The sequence below is a fragment of the Panthera pardus genome, unplaced genomic scaffold (assembly GCF_024362965.1).
Source record: "Panthera pardus isolate Hobbes unplaced genomic scaffold, ASM2436296v1 HiC_scaffold_20, whole genome shotgun sequence".
NCBI classification, from domain to species: Eukaryota; Metazoa; Chordata; class Mammalia; order Carnivora; family Felidae; genus Panthera; species Panthera pardus.
Window position 1 is genome coordinate 8,608,235 of NW_026526766.1, and position 18,266 is coordinate 8,626,500.

Sequence of the window (18,266 nt, forward strand, 5' to 3'; positions counted from 1 at the left end):
AGGTTTCTTGTGAACATGTCTGCCTCTATCCTTGAGGCTGAGGCAAAAGAAGAGAAGTGTTTTTGATCCAGTTTGGGTTAGAAGTTGAAGGAGAGATGATACGTGGTCTCGGACTGGCCCAAGTGAGGGAGCCCAAAAGTCTCCCCAAAATCCCTCAAGGGGAAGCCTGGGACCCGCATAAATGACAGCGATAATCCTCTGAGAGTTCTTTCTGTTGTCCATGCCTTGGAAGATTTATCTTCTCTGCTCTTTAACAAAGGAGACTCTTCCAGGCCACCAATCAGATAGATAGCCTCTGCTTCTAATGCTGTTGTTGTTGTCATGGAAACCCATCCCAGCTTCTGGGCCAGAACCGGGGACAGTCAGGTTTTCTTCTTTGCTCAGAACCCACTCCCCTCCCAAAAGCCAAACGCCCCCTCCAACCTCAGATTAGATGCCCCCATGAGGGCAGAAGAGAAGCCTTACAACTGCATTGCCCAGTAGGGCAGACTAGAGCCACACGTGGTCGTTTAAATTTTAAATGAAATTAAATTAAAAAATTGAGGTCTTAGGGTGCCTGGGTGGCTCAGTCGGGGAAGCGTCCAACTTCAGCTCAGGTTATGATCTTCATAGTTGGTGAGTTCAAGCCCTGCATTGGGCTCTGTGCTGATAGCTCAGAGCCTGGAATCTGCTTCGGATTCTCTCTCTCTCTCTCTCTCTCTCTCTCTCTCTCTCTCTCTCTCTGCCCCTCCCTGGCTTGTGCTGTCTCTCCCTCTCAAAAATAAACATTAAGAAAATTAAAAATTTAACTTCTGAAGCACACTAGATACATTGCTTGTCATGGCCCTGGATGGGCAGGGATGGCCAACAGGATTCAAAAGCTATCTTCACCAGTGGAATCCTCTCCTTGATAACAGGTGACCCTGTCTGGGCTTGTACAGTTTTCTTGTGCAGCCAGCAAGAGAGTGATAATTATAGCCTGTGTTTATTTAGTCCTTGACATGTGTAAAACAGTGTGCTAAGGGTTCATAATACATTGTCATTTAATTGCCACACAGCCCTGACAAAGACACTATTATTATCTTCACTTTAACGGTGCAGAAACTGAGGTCCAGAGAAATTGACCGTACAACTACTAGCCTATCATACGAAATTGCCAACCTTCAGCCATTTTTGATTCAACCTCCTAGTGAATGGCAGAGCCAGGGTTCAAATCGAGATCCAAAGACTATGCAAGTTCGGTGTGGCTGAGCCTCTGTACGGGACCACCTTGAGACCTACGTCATCAGGCTCTAAAGGATTCAGTGAAATAATATTGGTTCTGTGCCTGATACCCAGTGGGGCTCATGGAAAGTTTGTTGTTTTTGGTTTTAACTTCGTTCTGTTAGTCTCAGTCTCTAGGAAGGTAGAACGCAGCTGTCTGAGCAGATGTGACCAGTGTGATGGGGAAGGGATGGCACATTGCCATTTACCAGATCTCTTCCCAGGGACCTGGAACCGCTTCTCTTCCTCACCAAGCCCACCCATGCCCGCCTCTTCCCACGTGTCTGAATCAGGGGATCTCTCCTGCCTCGATCCCAGGGGAGGGTGATGGACATGGGCTCTTCCTGTTCCCTATGCCCTTAGCAGCCTAGCAGATACACTTCATCAACAGACCCGTCCCCTAGAGACCTCAGAAGTCACTGGATGGCTGGAGGTGGACCCGAGGGCTTGCTGCTGCTCTGAGTATGTCAGGTGGTTACCTAAGCTCTGCCTAACCTCCTGCCTGCTGGAACTCTGTTCTCATGATTGTTTCTGGCAAGAAGCCAGGTGCAAAACTCCTCCCGATTTTATTTGGCAAGAGGGGGGCGAAGTGCCCCCCCGGCTGAGTGCCCTGCTCTTTGGGTGGGGCTTTAGGGCTTGGGAGTAATTTCCCTCCATAGGAGGAAATTTTGTGTCTCAAAAGCAGTAGTATAGTGTTGGCTGGATAATGAAAATAGGAGGTGCCTGGTTAGATTTGAATTGCAGGTAAGCAATAGATAATTGTTCAGGATGGGTATATAGGATACAATATTGGGGACACATTTCCAGTAAAAAATTTTTGCTGTTTATCTGAAATCAAATCGACCTGGACATCCCGCGCGTTATCTTGCAACCTTAGAATAGTTGGGTTTCCGTCTACCCTTCGGCTGCTAGATCACTTATGATGATGTTAAGGACACTTGGGAATAAGGGGGCGGGGGTGGGGTGGGGTGGGGAGAAGACCTGTGTCGAGTTTTGCCAGCTGCTCCCTGGAGTCATAGTCGTAGCTCCCTGTGAAGTGATTTAGACTCCAGGTTCTCAAAACATGGTCCCTGGACCAGCATTGTCAGCATCACCTGGTACTTGGTAGAAATGCAAATGCAAATTGCATGTCTTGCCCCAGACCTCGGAATCAGACGCTCAGTGGTGGGGTCAGCAGTGTTGTCTGACAAGCCCTCCGGGTGGTGCTGACACAGCTTGAGATCCACAAGTGTAGCCCCTGAGCAAGAGCCTTAGCAATCAGGCAGGCCTGGGCTTGAAATCCAGTCCCACCATTTATTGGCTGGGTCAACCTGGCATAATTACTCAACCTCTCTGAGCCTCTGTTTCTTCTGAAACAAAATAGAACTAGAATACCTTATTAAGGGATATATTAAGGATTAAATTATATATTAAGAAAGATGACCCATGGTGCCTGTCACTGTAAGAACGCACGAAATGATTACTCTTGGTTTTACCCTACAAATGGAGGTCCAGTCGTGCCCTGAGATAAGTTCAGTGGTCAGTATGGCAAGCCCTCATTACAGGGAAGGTCTCTGTTTGCTCAGTTCAAACAAGGCTTTCATTTTCAGGAATTCAGTTTCCATGAGTCCTGTGGAGGGAGGAAGGAGTTAGGAGGAAAGGCAGGGAGCAGAGCAGGAGGACCAGCATCCAGTGGGGATTGGTTTCCTGACCCACGGACAGACCCAGCGTGGAGGGTCACATTCACTTAATTCCCCTTTCAGTGCTCGGTCGAGGACAGTTGTCCAAAAGGCAGGGTTTTTACAAAAATTTTTTTGAATTTTGTGTAGAAAGGTAAGGGCGAGGAGGTCCTGAGGGGATGACACATGGGGAGAGCTACAGAGGAAGGACCTTTAGCACATTTGAGTATGTTTCAAAGGGCAAGTCTGGGGCCTCCCATGATCAGTCTAGACCAGGGTTTCTCTGCTTTGGCTCTACTGACTTTTTGCATCAGATATTGCTTTGTTGTGGGGCTCTCTTATGCATGTGGAAAAGCATCCCCAAACCTCTACCTATGAGATGCCAGCAGCCACTCTCACACTCCCTCACAGTGGTGACAGTCAAAAGTGTGTCCAGACTTTGCCAAATGTCCTAGGGGCAAAAGGGACTTGGGGTGATAGATGTCCCTGGGCTGAGAACCACCAGTCTAGAGAATATATTTAAGAACACTCACGCAAACAATTTAACAGCTACCATTTATTGAGCATTTATTATTTCCAACCCCCATGCTGATATTACAAGGTAGGTCTTACTACCTACATTTTACAGTTGATGAAACTGAGGCTCAGACATTTTGAGGCTCAGATATTTAAAGCTATGGCCCTAAACCCCACAGCCAGTAGTTCAGGGCTTGTGATTGACGTTGGTCTAACTCCAAAGCTTACCTAGTTCATGGCTGCGACATTCTCTCTGACTAGAAAATGAAGGATTTCTTTTCTTCAAGGAAACTCTTCTCACATCAACTCAAATCCGAAAATATTTATTGAGACACCATGAGAATTTGCAAGAGAAACCCAAGATGGTGCTCCTGTCTAGGAGTGTTGAGGACCGATGTCACTGGAGGGGGGTGGTCATGGTTCCTACACCACAGTGAAAGAAAAAAAATGACAGGGTCCCACTTGGGGCCAAAATGAATACTTCTAGAGCCAGAACTCTGAACTGGATGCCTTTCGTGTATGGCTGTTAAACGTGTCCTTGCACTGCCAACTCTGACAATATAAAGAAGGAGAATTGAAGCCTTGAGGTTCATAGGGCCTACCAGCCACGCATCCTAGGAAACATCAACTCTCTTGCCTTGGGGTGGGCTGTGGGTGGGTTCGAGCCAGACACTCTGCCATCTTCTTTTTGGCTCTCTGCAGGAACTCTACTTTTCCCCTTTCCCTTCTCATGGCAGTGTACTCATAGGCTTTGAGCTTACTGTAGTAATCAGAGAATTTGTTGTAGAGGATGGAAATTGGCATCCCATTGAGGATAATCCCAAATGCAATGCAGAGGAAGGCAAAAAACCTGCCCAGGATGGTCTCTGGGTACATGTCTCCATAGCCCACAGTGGAGATGCTCACCTGTATAGGAAGGAAAGTGGGAGAGAATGGTTAGCACTGTGATGGAGGAGAAGACCGAGAACGGGGCAGGAAAATGTCCTCTGTCTCCCTGAAGGTACATGTGGGTCATGTAACAGCTCCTGCAGAGCCAGCTTTAGGAGGTACCAGTAGGTCTGCCTGTAGGACCTGAATCATGGAAAGAAGACCACCTGTGGAGCTGGAAGTCTTGGGCTTAAATTCTGGCTACTATAAATATTCTTATACACAATATAGAGGAGATCACAGCTGCTTTATAGGGTTGTAAAGAGCATGTAGGATACTTTGTGTAAAGTTCCTGGTGTAGCATGGGCTCAATAAATGTTGGTCTCTGCCTCCCCTCAGAGGGGCCAACTTGGGGACTGGGGGCCCTGGGTTTGCCTATGTGATAGGCAGTTCGGGAAGAGCTCAGGCTTAGAGCCTGTCAGACGTGGGTGCAAGTCCTAACTTTGACCCTTTACCACTGAGTACCGGTGGGTAAAACATTCAGTCTCTAAGCCTTGGTTTCTTCATCTAAAACAGGAGGATAGAGACACCTGGATGGCTCGGTTGGTTGAGCGTCGGACTTCAGCTCAAGTCATGATCTTGTGGTTCCTGAGTTTGAGCCCCACATCGGGCTCGCTGCTACCAGTGTAGAGCCTGCATAGGATCCTCTGTATTTGTCTCTTTCTGCCTCTACCCTGCTTGCGCTCTCTCAAAAACTAATACTAAAAAAAAATAAAATAGGATAATCCCTAACACTAAGGATTCTCCTGAAGACTAAAGAAGAGGAATACAGAGCACTTAACACAGTGTCAGGCACACAAAAGGCATTTGCCAACCTTCTCTGGAGACAATTATAATACTTCTCAGAGTTATTATGTCGTTCAAATGAGATATTATAGATGAAGGTGCTTTAATTGCAAATGTCTGGAGAAACACTCTCATTATTTTGCAAAAGGGCTTTTGTAAGACATCACAGACCAAAAATATGTTCACCCTGCATGAAATCTTTCCCATCACTCTTGCACACTGCTTTAAATTCCACTAATTAGAGATTTATTTAGGTTAACAAGCTTCTGTTTTAAAATGCAGATACCCGTGGGACTAGTTATCATTCAGTGTAGCCAGAGAAAACCTGGGAAAATCTCTTGGGGGCCTGTGTTTTAAGCCTCATGTACTGAGTCTCTTTCTGGTCCCCAGACTGATGGCTAAATTACTAGAAGCCTTTTAGGCAGGGCTGTTGAGTCCTTGCAAAAAAAACTGTGCATTGCACAACTGCAGGGGGCACTGTTTGCTTCATCAATTTGTGGTGTTGCCATGATTTTCTAGCAGACGGTAGTAAGACATAGTCAGCCCATGGACCCATGCTTGCACAGTGTTTAGCTTAGAAATGTAAGCATTTTTGTTTTGATGATATAAGGGTTGGCCTGAACTTAGGACAAGTGTGACTGATTAGTTAGAAGGGAATGAAGAAGTGGGCCAGCTGGGAAAATCTGGTGGCATTAATGATAGCTACAGCATCCTCCAGACCATACAAAGTGAAAGCTTGACTTCCTCTCTGGGGTAGGTGATAGACAACCTCTCACTGCTCTATCTCCAGTGGGAGACCTGCTGAGGGTGGGCCCCCCCTTCCCATGGGGGTGGAATGCAAGCAAGCATCTAAGAGAGGCAGGCTGGTGTGGGTTACCTTAAGGAAATAGAGACGGCATGAGGCTATGTGGCTCTGAATCCACCTCCCAGCGGAGTGTAGACCAATGGGCTGTGGAAACAGGCTCCTGCTTGACACCTGCCTAAGGGTGGAGGGCACTCTGGCTCCAGGAGAGAATCTCCTTTGTCAGCTTTGTGCAGCAAAGGGTGATGAGAGGCAGTGGTAGAGTGATAGCGTGGGTGAATCTCGAAGTGTGTGTGGGTGCGTGTGTGTGTGTGTGTCTACATGTGTGTGTCCGGTCACTGGCCACACCCTAAGGAAAAGAATCTGAGTCAGGTCTCTGTCCAGATACATGAACTGAACCCTGGCTTTCATATGTCGTTAACCGCAGCGCTCCTACCTCTGTAAGAATGTTGAGTCACTCAGTCTACTTGCCCTGGAGGAGGCTGACAGGGAGTCTGGGGGCAGGGCTGAGTGACACTAAGGGGTAGCTCAGGACAGGAAGCATCCTTGAAAGGTGAGAGCACAGGCTTTGAGGTGAACTGGTTCCTCAAGGGTGCAAGACAGGGGGCAAAGGGCTAGGAGCATACCGAGGGAGATAATTGAGACAAAGTGCCTATTTTTTTTTTTCATTTATATATTTTTAAAGTTTGAGAGCGTGTGTGAGCAGGGGAGGGGTAGAGAAAGAGGGTGAGAGAGAATCCCAAGCAGGCTGTGTGCTGTCAGTATGGAGCCCAATGCAGGGCTCAAACTCATGAACCCTAAGATCAAGACCTGAGCCGAGATCGAGAGTTGGATGCCTGACTGAGCCACCCAGGCACCTATTTTAAACTTCTGATCAATCCCTACCCTGGCTTTCTTGCACTCCCAACCTCAACTTCAGTTTTTTGTTTTGGCTGAACTTTGAGTGAAGAGTCAAAAGCAAAGAGAATTGGCTTAAGGAAGATTAAATATTTGATGTGAATATGGTAAAAATATTTTTGTATATCTTGGATCTCTATGTTTAGAGAAAAGATATCTTCTGCTAGGAGGCTCTGTATGACTGGTCCCGAAGAATTTGTTCAAAATGGATAGCGTATCTTTATATTGTCTGTTTTGTGGATACTTTGACTCAACCAGTGACCTGGTTCGTGCTCCTTGGCTCCAAGAGGAATGCAGAATTCCTTGGCTTTGGGGGACTTGTCTCCCTGTTCCTCAGACCAAACCCGTTTCTCCCTGAATATTAAAAATTGAAGGCCCTAGACTGATACATAACACCTCACAGTGAGTTCTCACATTAGCATGAGTTGGGTTTGGAAATGTGACCGACATTCCTGCAATCCATCTGAGATTCCTGAAAACATTGGCTGGCTCAGCCCTCTGTAAACTGGAAACTTAGCAGTGGAAGGCTTACATATTTTCCCTAGCCTTTGGGTCCCAAAAGCCAGAACGTGACCTTCCTCCAGAAATGCCCCCTATTAATCAGCAAATACTGGCCTCCTAAACACGACAAGGAAGACAAGCATCCAGTTTTTCTCTGAAACTTTAGAACAGCTACATGGGAATTTCTCCTCCAACAAGGAATGTTTGTTTCCTTCATAACGAAGGAGGCATAGATGAAATCTCAGCACCTGGTAATCCATCCATCTAGGAATTATGATCCCAGGAAACATAACTGATTTTTCAAAATAATGAGCACCCCTTTCAGCGTTCCCAGGCAATCTGAGGTAGTAAGGACTAATGGTTCCTGGCTAAAAATGGTACATACCTCAATGCTTGTTGTCCTTGAAAGGATTTAGTTCAAAGGCCATACGAAGCCTATCCATGCTGCTGTTGCCACAAATACCTTAGGAATTCCTCTTTGGATTATAATCTGCACAGAGGATTCAGTGGCATGACCTTGAAATAAGTGGTCTTAGCCACCTGGAGGGTTAACGCTAGGTGCCAATCTTAGACTCAGGGGTCTCAACTCTCTTTTAAAATACCAAAGGTGAAGAGCTGGCACCATTACAAAGAAGTAAACGGACATGTCTCAGTCTCCGGAGATAATGGCTCCGTGGAATTCAAAGAATGTTTTGATGGGTGGAAGCATTGTTAGAATGAGGTCATGGGTGAGGAGAGGACCTTGGAGAGAACAGCCAGCCTCATCTGTCCACTGAGGTCCTGACATGTATGTCAATTGCACAGTAAGGAGGAAGTATGCAAAAAGCTAAGGCAAATGTGGGATCTATGCATGTCGCGATAGAAAGGTACACAGTGATGCTGGCGTCCTCCACATCTTCTGTTTACTTGCTACTTTGCCCTCTACAACTCCATCGTGTCCCACTCAAGTCCTATTGGCCCTCAGGAGGATCCTAAGTCAAAGACCTTCTAAGGAGGGGGTCACCCCAGAGTCAGGAGTCTACAGGAGCAGAAGTCCTAAAAGTGCCTCACAGCCTTGGCCCCAGTGACTATGGCCCCTCCTGTGCCATTTCTGAAGCAGCTACAACAATGCCGCCTCCTTTTACTGCTGCCTGTGCCAGACGTGTACCCACCGTCTCTCAGTCCCAAGCGCGACACCCCTCTGTACTCTTTCCTGTAGTCTTGCTGCTTGGGAGTCCACAAACTGCATTTCCCAGACTCCCTTGCTCGCTGTTTTCTGGTTGTGCTCTGCTAGTGAGAGGCTGTTGGCACACTGGAGGCGGATGAGGAGGTAAGTAAGGGTCTCCGCTGCTGCTTCTGGTTTTTGTCCTCATCCTTCAATACAGCAGACAGATGTAGCTCATGCATCTTTTAGCACATGGGACACAAACCTCATGGTGTCATCCTAGGAGTTCCTCAGTAGCTCCTTCTCTGTACTTCCAGTTCCTTCTATTTGGCCCCCCAGTCCTAGGGCTGACAGCTAGTTGATGGAGTGACCACTTTTTGGGTTATCTTTGTTTGCCCGTGTTGCTCTTCCAGACTTCTAAACACCTGTGTATCTATAGCCGTGTATCAAATTGCCTCTGTTTAAAATATCTACTTTTCTTGGTTTCTTGGTTTTCCTGATTGTAACTTGACTGATGCACCTTCCAAAGGGGTCTTCTTAAAAGCCAGCCATCACTCCGTAAGAAAAAAAAAAAAAAAAAAAAAGGAAATCTCAGTGACCTTGTAAGGGCCACCTATTTGCAAGGAAATGATAGTGTACTTTGGGAAAACAAAGATAGGAGCAAGGTCTCTGTGGCACCATTATCTGTTCCCTCAGCTAGACATACGTTTTCTTTTTGAAGAGTTTTTGTTAGCTTATGAAGGAGTGAGTTCATGACATGGTTTCCTGTTGGGTATCTCTAGCTTTAACTCACTCTTGAAGCCCAGAAGGAAATGGCCTGTTGAACAGTCCAGTGCCCTCTTCTGCTTTAAAACATGGCCACATCGGAGACCAATGATGACCGCTTCATCAGAGAGCTGACTGTTCTTGCTGAGTGTGCCATGCATCTCCCACACCCAGGCAGCCCAGAGAGCCCCCGACATGGCTGGAACTGCTCAAGGTGGGCATCCCTTTATCTTGAGATGTGGAAGCTCTCCTGGGAGAGAACAGTTGACCCCTACGTATGTCGTGGGGTTTCTCTTCTCTTCAGTAGAGAGGGAATCACTTCTATTTTCCCCCCAAAGGATCTGCAAGCAAAGGTTATGGCTTCTACATGATAAAGACTATCAACTAGACAGATGTGGTAGCTTGTATTTCTTGTGGATTTGCTATGGGTTAGCATTTTACATATGTTTCTTATTACATGAGTGCTTACAAATAATCTTCATTTGACAGACGAGTGGGAGGGGACTATCTTGTATCCTAATGCACGAGCATTTGCAGACATGAATGGCCATGAGGGATTTGTTTTGCAGCTGTAGAAGTATTCACAATCATGAAAACTATTGTATTCCTCTTAAAACCTTGAGTTGAATTACAAAGGAAGGTTGTAGGATCCTTGGCATAGAGAGAGGGAAGATTATGAACAGCAAGTCAGATTCTGGGGCTGTCTGAAAGTACTAAAAACACATGGATGAATGGCTTAGAGAATCTGTCTCCAGTGTGGTTGAATATACGTGGAACACAGCACTGCATTCTGGAAGAAAATCTCAATTATGTTTTTCTTCATCTTTAAATCTTCCACGTGTGAGTGCATATTTTCCAATGTGTAATAATATATCTGAGCAGTACAATCTTCCTACAGGAGAATGATTGTATTACTGACCTAATTTGTTTTTAATTACAGTATAGCTGATGCATAATGTTACATTACTTTCAGGTAAACAACACAGCAATTCGATAAGTCTATACGTTATGCCCTGCTCACCATCTGTCAGCATACAACCCAATTACAATACTACTGATGACAGTCCCTCCCTGTGCTGTGCCCTTCATCCTTGTCATTTAAGGATTCCGTAACTGGAAACCTGGGTCTCCTACTCCCTTTCACCCATTTTACCCCTTCCCCTACCACCCTGCCCTCTGGCAACCATTAGTTTGTTCTATTGAAGGATCTGTTGCTGCTTTTTCTGTTTGTTCATTCGTTTCAGTTTTTAGGATCCCACATATAAGTGAAATCAGGTGGCATTTGTGGTCTGCGTCTGATTTATTTCCCTTAGCATATTGCCCTCTAAGTCCGTTGGTGTTGTTGCAAATGGCAAGATCTCATTGGTTTTTTTTATGAATGAGTAATATTCCCATTGTGTGTGAGTGTGTATGCATGTGTATGTAGACACACACATCTTCTTTATCCATTCATCTATTGATGGACACTGGTGCTGCTTCCGTAATTTGGCTATTGTAAATAATGCAGTGATGAACAAAGGTGTTCATAGATCTTCACAAATTAGTGTTTTTGGAGAACCTGGGGGCGCTTGGGAGCCTCAGTTGGTTGAGCGTCTGACTCTTGATTTCGGCTCAGGTCATGATCCCAGGGTTGTGGTATTGAGCCCCACATCAGGCTCTATGCTGAGCTTGGAGGCTGCTTAAGGTTCGTTCTCTTTCTCTCTCTCTTTCTCTCTCTCTCTCTCTCTCTCTCTCTCCTTCCCCTGATTGCATGCAAGCATGCTATCTTTCTCTAAAATTAAAAAAAAAAAATTTAATGTTTATTTTTGAGAGAGAAAGGGTGGGGGACAGGGTGAAAGAGAGAGGGAGGCACAGAATCTGAAGCACGCTCCAGGCTCTGAGCTATCAGCACAGAGCCTGACACAGGGGTTCAAACCCACAAACTATGAGATCATGACCTGAGTCAAAGTTGGATGCTCAACTAACTGAGCACCCAGGCACCCCAGTGTTTTCATTTTTTTTGGATAGTGAATTTCCTGGGTTATACAATATTCTTACATTTCATTAGTAACCTCCATACTGTTTTCCACAATGACTGTACCAATTTACATTCCTACCAACAGTGCATGAGGCTTTTTTCTTCTCTTTGCCAACTCTTGTTATTTCTTGTCTTTTCGATTCTAGCCATTCTGAACAGGTGTGAGGTGATATCACATGGTGGTTTTCATTTGCATTTCCCTGATGATAAGTGATATTGAGTATTTTTTCATGTGTCTGTTGGCCATCTGGATGTCTCCTTTGGAAAAATGTCCATTCAGTGGGCCTAATTCTTCATAGCTTCCTGTGTCTAAGCTCTTGGCCACAGAACTTATCAATGCTTCCCTACACTGGGTGGGCTAACCTGGTCTGCTCTTGGACTCTGAGTTTGGCTTTGTGACTGGCCTTGACCAGTGGGTTGAGCAAAGGACAGTGCTCACATGATTGAGTCTACATTCTCCCTCTTGCACAGGGCCATGGCCATGAGTCCATGCCTGCTGGAGGATCGAGGAGATATGGTCTCCTCTCCTCTTTGATCTCAGCTGTCAGCCAGTTGATCATAAGACCTATGAGTGACTGGCACCAGCCCAAATGAGAAAAACCTTCTAGTTGAATCCAGCGTAAATTGCTGACAGGCAAACTCCTAGCCAAATAGATGTCTGACATTTGAGACCATTAAGTTTTGGGTAGTTTGTGATGCATCATTATTATAGCCATGAGTAACCTAATTTGTGCATAGCATAAATAACCTAATTTGGGCATAGCTGGAATACACATTTATCATGGGCATGTGCTGAAAAAATTTTAAATCATGAGATGTATGATCAGTAAGAGGCTTGGAGACAACTGGATCAGAGCTACTTTGAGGATTCCATTTCTTACTCTCTTCTCTGTTGAGTCATGTCTATAGAGACGGGTTTCTTCTCATTGTTCAAATTTCAGCTGAATGTCATTCTTCTCCAGTGGGGGCTTCTCTATCAAAGGTAGATTCTGCTGCGCACGCCGCCGCCCCCCCCCCCCCCCCACCCGCCAGGTCTCTCTCTATCCTATTATGCAAGACACATCAGTATCTGAAATGATACATTCTCTTTCTCCTTTGGAATGTAAACTCCATGAGGGAAAGAAGTTCCTATTGTGTTAATGTTGTTCTGTCACTCAAGATCTCCAGTGTTTTCATTACTAGTTGGTTCAGTGAATGAATAAGATGGATTTTGTGAATCTCACAAAGAATTCATCTACATGTTGTCTCTCTCTCTACTGGGCATTTACATCAGGAAACAAGAGGTTTTGTCTACATAATTTTGACAGCATTCTTTTCTCTTTGCTCTACGGAGAATATGGGCCCTTGATACACGATACGAAATGTCACCACAAGTATAGGGAAGCATCTGCTTGATCTGTATTGTCCGGGGGCACAGAGCAGTCTTTAAATGTTCAAGGGGGATTGTTCTTAATGTTTTCATAGGTTAGTGTGCAAACAAATGCATTAGTCATAAGGATTTTTACTAGTCTACCAAATTCTCAGAGAAGAAATGCACAAAGGCCATTGGGAAAATGTGCAAATTCTGGCCTGTGAAAACAGTGCCGGATGGAGATAATGGCCACAAATAAAACTCACATTGGCCAAAGCAATAATTGGTAAAATGTGTTACAGATAAAAACCAAATGATGATTCAATTTTTACTGTAAAATTAAGGGAAAACACTAATTTTGACTAACATAATTTGAGTTAACATAAAAGGGATAATTTGAAGGGTTTGAGTGTCATTGTACATTAAACAGATCAAGAAATTAGATGCAATCAATAGGCATGCACTCCGGGGAATTTTTTAGAAAGAGAAATCATAAGCAATTGAATTTTTATGAGTTTTTAGATTAATATACAAAGTCCTAAAAAGTTTTGTGGGTTAAAGGTAAAGTATCAAAGCGTCCCCCAGGCCTCGCCTGTATATACGGGAGTCTTCTAAGATACTTGGATGGATGGAGACCTAGACTCTCAGACTTAGTAGCATATCATCAGCATGTGGATTTGCCCTTTCCTCTTCCTGCTTTTCTCAGCTCCAAAGTAAATGTCATTTACTGGGGACCAATCATCCTCCATCAGCTCTATCTGTACACATGGTTTATGGCGACGACCTTTTGTCACTTGGAATGTCATCACAGGTGTGGCAGTGGGCTAGCTCATGGGGAAGAGCCTCACGCCATCCCCGTTACAAAAGAAGCCCCCCAAATCCTGTTGGACACGTGAGTGCTCTGTTTTTCAGTGACAGAAGACTCACTGAGTTGTAGAGCTCGGTAGCCACCCCGTTTTAGAGACCAGAAAACTGAGGACGGAGAGTAAGGGAGTGAGGTTTCATAATTACTTAGGGACACAGTTTATTACTAGCAGATCGGGGACTAGGATCCAAATCTCCCATCTTGCTGAACTATAATACTAGCAGCCCTGGGCTGGTTCATCTCAGAAATCCGCCCCAGACTGTGGGTTCTGCCATACCCAATATTAGTGTTGAAAATACCTAGTTCCTCACATGGAAAAACCTGGTGACATTTGCCTAATGTTTTTAAGGGCATTACAAACCACCTACTCTTAAAAAAAAAAGGAAATCACACACCCAGTTCTTCCCTCTCTGTACAAATGTCAACTTGTCAATCAGCATTTCCAGTGATTTAGGGATTTTCTGGGGATTTAGCCTAGCACACCAGAAACACAGATGCTTGAGTAAATGGCCTAAGAGACTACCAAAAGGCAAATACTAAAGGAAACAGCAAAAATAAAAGACTACTAATTAGGCCAGGCCTGGGGCAGATGTGACGGTTGAAAGGGAGAATGCTGGGTGCAGGAAAGGAATGGGTTTATTGTGGGAGGGGCGTGGGTTTCAGTCCTCACTCTGCTAGTTCAGCTGTACGTCTACACCCAAACCCTCTCAGTTCCTCTAGCTGTAGAGCGGGGCAAGAATGCTAGATCCTAAAGGAACTTGAGTGCTACTGGAGCAAATTTCAGTTGTAGGTGCTTCTTTCCACATTCTGATTGGGCCAAAACCAGGGGGATTTCAGTTAGTTAGGGTGGACGCTGGCCGGCTGGGTCTCCCCTTTCCCTGGCATAAACGTACAGTTTGCTTTTTGCTTCAAATCTGAAGCCATTTCCAACATGTCCTCTTAAACAAACAAAAAACCCAGCGATCGTAGCCACTTGACAGGGTTGCAATACTGAAATAAGATAAACTTTGCAAACCGCTTAGGACCACAGGTGTTCTGTAAGTGGCGAGTAACAAGAATGACGATGACGAATGGTCCCCCTTAGGGGGGCAACAAGGAAACCTTCGTAAAATCAGCCTGTCCAGGGACTCAAGATGAAACCTAGATTTGGAGGTGCCCGGGACGAAAGTCAAATTCCGTGACTTACTCAAAGACTGTGCCTTTCCAACTCCGCCACAGCCACCCCGGTTTTCGTTAGTTGGAGGCGGCGAAGGCACGGATGGGGGTGGGGAGGGGAGCAGCGGCGCTTAAGCAAGGCAGGGGACAGGTCAGGGCACGAGGCTGAAGGCAGGCAGGCGGCTGATGACCCGGGAGGGGGGCGGGGGCCCGCTACTCACCGCGGCCCACCACCAGGCGTGCGGGATGCTGGTGAAGTTGGTGTTGGGCACGTCGTGCTCCACGGAGTAGACGGCCGCCGAGAAGGTGAAGATGCCCATGGTGATGAAAAGCATGAGGCAGCCCACCTGCTGGTAGCACTGGCGCAGCGTGAAGCCGAAGGCGCGCAGGCCCGTGGAGTGGCGGGCCAGCTTGAGGATGCGCAGGACGCGCATCAGGCGCATGACGCGCAGCACCTGGCCCACCTTGCCCACGCGGCCCACCGTCTCCAGCTCGTGCTCCCGCGGCGCGCCCTTGCTGCGCGCCTGGTCCTCGCCCGTGAGGCACTCGAGCAGCAGCTGCAGGTAGAGCGGCAGGATGGCCACCAGGTCTACCAGGTTGAGGGCGCTGCGCGCGAAGCGCCGCAGGTCGGGCGTGGAGGCGAGGCGCAGCAGGAACTCGAGCGTGAAGAAGGCGATGCACAGCATCTCCACGTGCTCCAGGATGGGCCGCGGGTCGCCGCCGCCCGCGCCCTGCGCCGCCCGGTGCTGCATCTCCTCCACGGTGTTGAGCGCCAGCGCCACGACGGACACGAGCACGAAGAGGCTGGAGGCCACCCCGATGGCCTTGGCGGCCACGGACGAGAAGGGCTTCTCCAGAAGGTTCCAGAGGCGGCGGCGCTGCGGCCCGTAGAAGCGCATGTCGCGGAAGAGCTCCTCGGCCTCCTCGGCCTGCGCCTGCGCGCGCAGCTCGCGCTGGATCTTGAGCTGGTCGCTGAGCTCGTCGCGCCGCTCCTCGAAGCAGATGCGGCAGCAGCGCGGCGTGTACTTGAGCCGCACGCCCCAGTAGCCCAGCTCCTCCAGGAAGCAGCGCGGGCACAGCTCGTCGCGCACCAGCAGCACGCCCGACGCGTAGAAGTTGTAGACGAGCTGGAAGACGGCCGGGTCGCGGTCGAAGAAGTACTCGTCCGTCTGCTCCTCGTAGTCGTCGCACAGGCCGAGCTGGCGGCTGCGGCTGGTGGACGTGGCCAGGCGGCCCAGGCGCGTCTTGGGGTAGCAGGCCAGCTCGCAGCAGTCCAGCCGGTAGCTCTGGCCGCCCACGTTCACGTTCAGGGTGGACGACGCGGCGGGAGGGGCGGCGCGGCCGTCGGGCTGCGCGCCGGGGGCGGCCTCCGGCCGCGCGTCCTCCTCGCCTGGGTCGTCCTTCAGCTCGTCCTCCTCCCCCCCATCGTCATCCTCCTCGATGTAGTAGTTATAGTTGCCCTCCGTCCACGGTGGGATGCTGGCCAGGGAGCCGGAGCGGGCCCCCACCGAGCAGACGCTCCTGCGGTGCTGGCTGCTCCCGGCCTGGGGCGCGTCCCCGCTCTCTGTAGTATTCCAGGGCCTGTAGCCCCACGACCGCCGCCTCTCGCTCTGCTTCAGCATGGCTGCGGCAGGTGCACCCCCTGCTCTGCCTGGGGACTGCCACCGGGAGGATGGATCCTAACCCCTGCTCTGTCTGAGAGGGGCCTGCACCAGACGACCAACGTGCCCAGCCCAGCCCTGGGGGAACTCACCAGACGCAGGCAGATGGCTGATGACTGCTGCTCTAATCTTGCTGATAGGGAAGCAGCAAGTGTTAGGAGGGATTTAGAGCCTCTTAGCCACTTTCCTCCCCCCTCTCCCTGCCCTGCCTGACGTAGGGGTTGACTACGTGGTCTTAAATCTGTAGATAATCAGAAGGCGGCAGAGGTTATTGCCAATAAAAATGTCGCCAATCCTCAGGCCCGCCCTCAGGAAGTGCTCAGCGAGTTTGGACCCCGGGGGAATCCGTGAATTAGCTGTAGTTGCACGGATGGCTGTGTTTTGGTCTAACTGATGGAATTGGAGCCCCTGTGATCAAGGAAAGAGACGGCAGCAGAATGCTCAAAGCGAGTTGGTCACAAGTCTGTCTTCTACTCCGCGTAGCCCCTTGTTTAGATCACCTAAGACCTCGAATGTTTCCCAGGCTCTTTCTGTCACACGATCACAGTCGTGTTTCCCAATGGGTTCCGCCTAGCAGCCTTGCCCTACTGGATTTCCGTTGGCCTGTTTCTCTGCCTCTTTCCCTTCCTTCTCTTGAATGGTAAGAACATATTTCCAGAAAGAATCCAGGACTGGTGGGTACATGTTCTTGCAGCCCTGCTTAGCTGCTGTGTTAGGCCATATGTAAAGGTGGCCAGACTTTATTCCGAGGAAAAGGTCTTGATCGTTTTCCCAAACCTCAGTTAAAAAATTTTTTTAGGTTTCTTTCCATGGATCAAGTAACGTGCTAAAGGCTGGGGATGGAAACTCGATGGAGACACAGTTATTCACGGTTTTGTAGGTGATGGAAACAGGCGAGCCCAGCTAAAGAGTGGGTGGCAGAGAAAAGGAAGAGACTGGTTTTGAGCAGGGAATTTGTTTTTAAATTCAATTTATGTTGACTAGCTCATGGTTATGGTTTAAAAAAAAAAAATCAAAAGGCACAGGGTACCTGGGTGGCTCAGTCAGTTGAGCATCTCTTGATCTCAGCTTGGTTGTTGATCTCAGGGTTCTGAGTTCAAGCTCCCTGGGGGGCTCCACACTGGGTATGAAGCGTACCTACAAAAATAAATTCAAAAGATACAAAGGTGCATTACAGTGGACAGTTTCTCTTTCCCAAACCAAACTTCTAGTTACCACATGTGCCACTGAAGAAGCCACCACTGTTACTCATCCAGAATACTTTTTGGTTGTTCTTTCAGAACTATTCTAAACAAATGCAAGCTAAATCCTATCTCCATCTGCCATCTGAAAATCTCTATATTATCAACACAAATCGTAGTACTCTCTACACATTGCTTTTTCCAATTAACCATGTGTCTCAGAGGTGTTTTTATGTGTGAACATAGATGTCTGCCTAATTTTGAAAATAGTCTGACAGTGATAAACATTCAGATGGTTTTATATATTTGCTCTTATGAACAATGGCGCAGCAAATAACCCTGTCATGGGCGTTACTTTATATGTGTTTACGATGTGTAGGAAGGATCACAAAGAAATCTGATCAGATGGGGGCAGAACAAATTGGACAGATACCTTGGGGAAAGATTGAAAATGACATCATCTTATACATACATGGAACGATCAGGGTTATTTAAAATAATATTCTGTCCAATAGGAATGTGTGGGCCTTATTTGGAATTCTGATTCAAACAAAAAGCTTAAAACATTTTTGAGACCACTGGAAATTTGATTTGATGATATTTAGGAACTGTTAGAATGCTTTATGCGGGTGCACCTGGGTGGCTCAGTCATTTGAGTGTCTGACTTTGGCTGAGGGCATGATCTCACTGCTGGTAAGTTCGAGCCTTGCATTAGGCTCCCTGCTGGGAGCTCAGAGCCTAGAGCCTGCTTCAGATTCTGTATCTCCCTCTGTGTCTGTCCCTCGCCTGGTGGTGCTC

General features: G+C 47.5%; 1 protein-coding gene across 1 annotated transcript; it reads right to left on the reverse strand.

The window, feature by feature from the left end:
• Positions 1-3,441: 3,441 nt before the first annotated feature.
• KCNV2 (potassium voltage-gated channel modifier subfamily V member 2) lies at positions 3,442-16,415 on the reverse strand. Its single transcript, XM_019463686.2, has 2 exons — positions 14,848-16,415; positions 3,442-4,322 (listed from the first exon to the last, which is right to left on the reverse strand). Exons 1-2 carry the CDS (start codon positions 16,246-16,248, stop codon positions 4,041-4,043), a joined length of 1,683 nt encoding a protein of 560 aa, XP_019319231.2. The 5' UTR covers positions 16,249-16,415; the 3' UTR covers positions 3,442-4,040.
• Between the last annotated feature and the right edge of the window lie 1,851 nt (positions 16,416-18,266).

What these genes read in the sequence shown, in the direction of transcription:
- KCNV2 (XM_019463686.2), bottom strand. Translation starts at nt 16,248, where the DNA reads ATGCTGAAGCAGAGCGAGAGGCGGCGGTCGTGGGGCTACAGGCCCTGG. An exon ending in ACGCCTGGTGGTGGGCCGCG is followed by an intron (nt 4,323 to 14,847) that starts GTGAGTAGCGGG and finishes CTTCCTATACAG; the next exon opens with GTGAGCATCTCCACTGTGGG.